General features: G+C 40.5%; 1 protein-coding gene across 1 annotated transcript; it reads left to right on the top strand.

The window, feature by feature from the left end:
• The first annotated feature begins 2,940 nt into the window (after positions 1-2,940).
• On the top strand, positions 2,941-7,430 carry diras2 (DIRAS family GTPase 2). Its single transcript, NM_001173657.1, is given in 2 exon segments — positions 2,941-3,042; positions 4,421-7,430. A coding segment is annotated over 1 exon segment (597 nt). The 5' UTR covers positions 2,941-3,042; positions 4,421-4,441; the 3' UTR covers positions 5,039-7,430.
• The last annotated feature ends 334 nt before the right edge of the window (positions 7,431-7,764 follow it).

Genomic DNA, 7,764 nt, shown 5'->3' with positions numbered 1-7,764 from the left:
TGCACTAAATAGGGAATAGGGTGCCATTTGGGATGCAAGTCTATGTCAGTCCCCCTGTTATTTCACTTCCTCTCATTATATATGCAAACACCTGGCAACCACTCTCCAGCACTACAGTGTAAACAATCAGGGCCGGCCCTAGCCTTTTGGTTGGGTTGGGGGGGCTCCCCATCTCGTGGCAAAACATTTGCAACAGCGGAAATAAATAAAAAGTTATCCTGCGGTTCTACACATTTTGCCATGGGGCAGAGAGATACATTTAGCAATTTTATAAAACATTTTATGAAATTCTACTACTTTTTCAATGAGGCAGAGAGAAAACATTTGCCGTTTTACATCTTATTTCCTGCAATTTTACCAATTTTTCCATGGGGTGGAGAGGATTTTTTGCAGTTTTAAACACCCACAAGAGCAGAAATTCACTTTTTTTCAGCTGCAGCTTTCTCAGTTGCAAAACGATTTCTGGTCAGTAAGTCATCGTTTTAGTCAAAGTATGATTTAATAATATTATTTGGGCTTGAAGTGGGAAATCCGAAGTGGTCACTTTTCTCCGTGCCAATGCCGTGTGTTTCCTCTATGATACCGATGTCTTAATACTTTTCAGTCTACGTTTCTTTTCAGGGCTGGGTTTTATTTGAATGTTACCACCCACCAGCATGGCATTGTTTGTTAATCAGCAACATTTTCCTAAATCGCCACTGAGTTGAGCAACATAATAGATTATCTGTGGGTAAACCAAACAGCTTTTCGCTGTAACCTGCACGTAACCGGCTGAGCCATGGGGGTGCCACGTTAAAATAGGGGGTGCAAACTTACGTTTTAAAAGAAAAATGATTACCAGCATATTATCACTGTCAAGTTTCAATTATTTTGTAGCTAGTTTATATAAAATAAAATAAAAATTGTAAAATTGCGTGTAATATGATTGCATTTTGGAACCCCGCTCCCCCCATCGCCCCAAGATGAATCGTTTTGACCATGATCCACTGCTTTGATTGGTGCAACTAGAAATCATAAGTGTCTATCCTATAATGAAAAGGCACCCACAAAATAAAATTCCACATACTATTTTGTGCTGTTGCTATATTTGTATTGATGTTTAGTTTTGTGTCTGATGGGTGTTGTTACATATCATTTGCGGCGTGCATCCGGCGTGCATCATGAGCAAAGTCATTGTAGCCTTTCATTTCACTTCCCCTGGCTGTGAGAACCATGACATGAGCACAGGCTGACTTGGCATTGCTGTAGTGTCCATTACAATGTAGAATCTTGTTCAAACCGTTCAGTAATCCATATTACCAGAGGTTCCCCTTGTTCTTCCTATGGTAGTTTCACAGCTGAAATGTATTGTTTAACCTTTATTTAACTAGGCAAGTCAGTTAAGAACACATTCTTATTTACAATGACAGCCTATCCTGGATGACACTGGGCCAATTGTGCGCCGCCATATGGGACTCCCATTCAAGGCCGGATGTGATATAGCCTGGATTTGAACCAGGGACTTTAGTGGTGCCCCTTGCGACACTCAGGAGCCCCATGGAACATGACACAAATTTGGGAGATAACAATAGATGTCAAAGTCAAATATACTGGTTTCCCCTATCCATCTGTGGCAAAGTTTTCCATAAATACTTGTGACAAATATAGCTCCAGAACCAGCCATTCAGTAGCCTAATCGGTAGGCTAATGTTTTGAATACTGTCTAGCAACAACATATAACATTAGCTAGCTAGGGAGGGTTAGCATGCTACGTAGCTAGCTACACTGACAGCTGTTAGTGCCCTACTAGTTGTTATTTCTCCACTCCACGTGGAAATACCCACAACCTTCCCACCCACATTTCGTGAATATGTATTAGCAGCCTATGTCATTCTTCGGAGGTGGAACCTAAACGAGAAATTCCGCCTTTAAAACAAAATTCCTACAATTCAACACATTTTGCCATGACTTTTGCCATGTTAATATGATAGCTGAGTGAGAATGACTAACAAAATCAATGTGGGCCCCATTGAGGTCAGGGACCCTGGGCACGTGCCGTGCGTGACCGGTCGGTATTCGGCTATGATTACTACAAGTTTAGATAGCTGACAATTAGCCATGTACATTTTTTGATTGGTAGTTAGTCTAACCAGCTAATTGAGTGACTGACATTAGAAGAGGAAAGTTGCTGATGCACAACCACATTTCGAAATTGCAACTGGTGTATTGTAATATTCTTACTCTCAATAGCAAGTTGAGATGCCGACTGAGTTCCCCAACAAATCTTGATGGCCCGCTAGTGGCAGGGTACCCTAAGCGACTGCTTATGTTGCTTTTGCCTGGCCCTGTAGACAATGTACACTGATACAGAGCAAGGCTGAAAAACACATTTTTAAAAAACGATTAAGTGGCCTATTATGTGCAGGTAGCAATACAAGCAGTCGGCATATCATGTTGTGTACCACCTGTTTTCAATAAGAATTGTCTTCTCCATAGAAATTAAGAACATTAATGTATAATTGAGTGGATTAAAGTTATATGTTAATTATACAACAGCCTAGTTTGCCATATTTAATCCGAAGATTCAATGACTCAATTTATATTTTTTAATAACACATTTTACAATATACTGTAGTAATGTCCTACTGTCCAGACACATATAGACCAACCTAGGCTGAGCAGCCAATTTGTGGATGATCAACAGTTCAGTAATAAATGCGTTTAAAAACACGTGTTCTGTATGAAATAGGTGTTGATGTTATCGATCCATGATTTACAAGGCTGCCCACGCTGCGGGTTTTCTTGGAGGGGTTTGTCTGTTGCAGCAGGGGGAGCAGCAAAGCAGCGATGTTCCACCCTACGTCACGAGAAGCAAAATCTACAGAGACTCAAATCTCCTCTCCTGCAAGCTGCGCATTAAATACCCGAGTCCACACAGATAGATTTTTAGAGGCAGACCTCAATGCGGACGGAACGACATGCACTATCTGATATTTCAATCCGTTCGATACAACATGAGATCAACAGTCTAAAGTTTCATCTTTTCATCGTTTGTGTTGATACGTGAGTATTCTGTGCCAAATTAGTATGTAATCTTTATGCACGCACACATTGACACCCGCGAGTCTATAGGCTATCTATTGTTTTTCCTGTCTTAATGTAATTATTTTCGATAAAATAACATTGTTACAAAAGAGGGGATACGGATGGTAGGCGGCGTTTAGCCCATTGTTCCCACTATGCGGTAGTTTTTGACCGCATCTAATTGCCTGCATCCAGCCTGCATCTTAGGCACGTCAGCGGCTCCTTGCCTTCTCAGTTGAACGCGAAAAGGATGGAATTTATAGACGTCTACTCTGAACCAAGCAGTTCTCGTTAAAAGCCATGCAGATTAAAATAGTCCGCTCAAAAGTAGTATCTAGTTATTTATTCAGATATTAAAAGGAACACCATAACACTCACCTTAAGCACTGGTATGATTCAAGATGTAGATGCTATGTCAACCAGTCACTGACATGGACTATTCCTGACCTTATGATTTTTGTAGGCTATAAAGAACGAAATGAACAGATATTACGCTCATTGACGCCACAAACACGTTTATATAGTGAAATAAATTAAAGCCAAAGGCTTTTGAGACTATAATGACAGTAATGTTTTCAGTTTTTCCTTCTTGTGGTGGTCTTGCATAGTCATTGACTTCCCTGTCTTTGATCCAATGAGAATGCTGAGTTAGCATATAACACTTGGGTAATTTTTGCTGGGAATCTAAAACCGTTACGGTTATGGGTGGAATTGATGGGCTCAAAAATCGAACACCTGCGGGTCGGCACATGCCTGTCTACATATTTTCTCACAGGACCATCTTGATTATCCTTCCTGAATTGAATTTGTGCAGTAGTCTGTACACTCTTAGAAAAAAATTGGAGAACAGTTTTTGCTTCCAAGTGGAACCCTTTTGGGTTTGTGTATAGACCTCTCCTTGGACAGGGTTACGTGGAACCCAAAAGGGTTCTACCTGGAACCAAAGTTTTTTTTTCCAAAGGGTTCTCCTATGGTGACAGCCAAAGAACCCTTTTAAGTTCTAGATAGCACCGTTTTTTTCTAAGAGGGTTTGAGGTCTTGGAGTAAGGTTTACAAAAATGTCCAAGAGACCCTATCATGATGTAAACCCCCCCCCAAAAAAAATACTGCAACAAACTGGCCCTATTTTGCTGCTTTAGATGGTGTACCAGCCTATCTCTGGTGCATTGTTAAAAATAATGCCCATTCAGGCGCATCGTACTAAATCACTTTTTCAATTCTAAAAGGAGGAATTAATTGTGTACAACTAATACCAAGCACTGTAAGAAATGCAAATATTTTCGAATCAATCAAGAGAGTATAGTTTTTTTTAAACAAGAGGTTGCCAATTGTTGTCTCCCTGCCTGCTCCCATACAGATCCCCAGATAAACAGTCATCATGCCGGAGCAGAGCAACGACTATCGCGTGGTGGTGTTCGGCGCCGGAGGTGTGGGGAAGAGCTCCCTGGTTCTCCGCTTCGTCAAGGGGACCTTCCGTGACAGCTACATCCCCACCGTGGAGGACACATACAGACAGGTGATTAGCTGCGACAAGAGCATCTGCACGCTCCAGATCACAGACACCACAGGCAGCCACCAGTTCCCCGCCATGCAGCGTCTGTCCATCTCCAAGGGCCACGCCTTCATCCTGGTCTACTCTGTCACCAGCCGTCAGTCTCTGGAGGAGCTCAAGCCCATCTACGAGCAGGTGTGTCAGATCAAGGGCGAAGTGGAGACGTGTCCCATCATGCTGGTGGGCAACAAGTGCGACGAGACGTCGGCGCGCGAGGTGGAGACCACGGATGGCGACGCCACGTCCAAGAAGTGGAAGTGCGCCTTCATGGAGACGTCGGCCAAGACCAACCACAACGTCAAGGAGCTCTTCCAGGAACTGCTCAACCTAGAGAAACGCAGGACTGTCAGCCTCCAGATCGACGGGAAATCGAAGCAGCAGAAACGCGCTGAGAAGCTCAAGGGCAAGTGTGTGGTCATGTGAGGTGGACATAAGGAGGTGGAAGTGCAGGAGGCACGAAAAATCTCAAAGGGACGAAGGGCAAGGAGCGAGGGAGAAACAAGGTTTGGAGGGGGTTCGGACTCTTGCCATGGGGCAGACCGTGCATCGTAAGACACACTCCTGCAGACAAGCTAAAATACCTGGAAGTTTACACCCAACGGAAAGAGTGGAACAAGGGTATGCCTACTACACTAAGATTTATTCAGCCTGACTCATTGTCACATCCAACAGCCAATCAAACAGAGCGGAAGAGACCCCGTGAAGAAGATTTCTCCTTTTCAGCCACATACACAAAGAGACGCTTTGAATGAAATCATACTAATTCCAAGTTTGCAACCAAGAGGATTCTTTAATTGAACCTACTGTAGAATTGCATCCGTTCGAGGTCTCAACACTAATCAGCACCAGTGCTTGGCAACCTTCCCCTAGCCCCCAGAGACCCCTAACCTCCACGAAAACCCCAGAGACAGACAGAGCTGAGCTAAACAGAGGCAGTCCGAGAGATGCATGGATCCCATAGCTGACATTTTAGAAACCACTAGATTTTTATGTCTGCAAAACATTGACGGAAGCCAAGGAGTAAAATGGTGACCAGGAAATGTATGTTTTAGAATGGAATCCAACTCATATTTTGCTCCCAGGATTATTGCTATACAGGAGCAGTACTCTTAGGAGCGGAGTCAAACTGTCAGGCTGTCTGTTAGGTACTTAAACACAAAATACAAATGTTTTACTCTATTGTTTTTTATTTCTATTTTTATAGTTTAGTATTTTTTTTGTGAAGGTTATATTTTCTATTTATACTGTTCGAAGTTACGGCCAATGTATCCCCAATATCCCCAAGAGAAGTTATACATACATGGATTTATGGTCAGATCTGTACCATTGATGGTGGTGTGATGTGCATTGATAAATATATGTTTTGCCAATATTTATAGTGTTATAGTCCATTTGACAAGGAGAACTACAATTAACTACAATGGAAAAAGGCACTATAAACCTTTTAAGATTGTGTAGCAAAGACTATTCCTTAGTATTGAGACTAGTTTTGATCATAGATCATAGTTGTAGATTACATTGCAGTCGAATTGATATACATTGTTAGTTATCATTTGAGATGTTTTCGATAGACTTCTATCAGGGGCAATGGCAGAGGGAGATAGGAGCTTCACAGCAATATTACATAGATAAACTGTGTGATTTGTGATGTCACTTCCTTTGGAGGTATTGGGTTGCCATTCATTTATTTCCTTGTCACCACAATATTTATTACCATCATCATCCATTATATGCAAATGTGTATGTCTTGTGTCAACATAGCTTAAGGTTTTTTTTTATTACATTTTTATAATAGGAATGATATTTTACCATAAATTGGAGGAAGACAATTTTACATAGGAAATAAGTATAGATTCACTTTTTCAACTAATCTAAATTTCATTGCTCCTAGAAAGCATGGAGTGTAAACGTGTGTGTCGACAACTTGTGTTACCTTTTTCAAAATAAGGTACTGTCACAAAATGGCAGACAGAGCAAACATATAACACTATATAGTGACAGTTGTGATATTTATCAGTGTGTTACGATAAAGACAGAATGAGAGTTAAAAATATTAAAATATCCCTCACACGGAAAACAAATGTTTCTAGCTGACTTTATCCATTTCAGCAGACCTGTGTCACGTATGTACACATTGAACATATCTGTTTCATCCACTTTATTTTGGAGAATCATACTCAATATGTAACCGTGTATTTTACATTATATTTATTGTTAAAACCTTGGCAGACAATTGAAATGAAAGGAATGGCATGTGTGTAGATATATTGTCAGTATGGCAGGTGTTACTATAAGCAGTGCGTTCTGGGTTCATAGTTAGCTTGTATTGCTGCACTGGCTAGCTTTGTATACAGAGCAAGTGAGTAGAGAAACTGTAAGATATTGGACAAGTCAATAATGTTGTTAAATCGAGTTAGATACGTTTATGCAAATAGGCTCATCCAAAGTAACTAGAGGATGACAGTTCAAATACCTTCCTTAAGTAAATTAAGTGGATCGTCAGAGTACAGTAAAACATCATCAGTGAAGTGTAATGTGGGTTAGGAAAGTGTAACGTGGGTTAGGAAAGTCTTACGTGGGTTAGGAAAGTGTAACGTGGGTTAGGAAAGTCTTACGTGGGTTAGGAAAGTGCTTCAAGACCAATGCTACAAGAATTCAAGCCTATTTTCAGTCAATTTCAAAGCCAGAATTATTGAATTTCATACTTAATTAACACTGTTTTAATCAAATGCCTGTATAGACATCATGTGTGCCTACATGTTTATATTTAATTGTATATATTGAGTCACAAGAATAAAGGAAATTATGCATTTAACACAGCACTTGTCCTTTTATTAAACCCTATTTGTTTACACATAATTTTGTCTTGATATGAAAATGAATGTTCCATGTATGAGTATGAACGCTACACTATTGGAATACTACACCATTGACCTCAATCTCATGGAAGCAAATGTTCATTGCTAGTGCCAATATTCTACAGCTTACAGGCAGACTAAGTCAGTAAAATAGGATAATACGTTAAAAAAAAAAAAAAGAAAACTGGGTCAAAAGGTACTGAAAACAGATACCATTATTAATCACTGAACTGCTAAAACATGAACTGACCTAGACAATATCTATCAAAGCAACTTGATGGGGACATTGTT

The sequence above is a fragment of the Salmo salar genome, chromosome ssa01 (assembly GCF_905237065.1).
Source record: "Salmo salar chromosome ssa01, Ssal_v3.1, whole genome shotgun sequence".
Taxonomy (NCBI): domain Eukaryota; kingdom Metazoa; phylum Chordata; class Actinopteri; order Salmoniformes; family Salmonidae; genus Salmo; species Salmo salar.
This window is presented reverse-complemented; position numbering and strand designations above follow the sequence as displayed.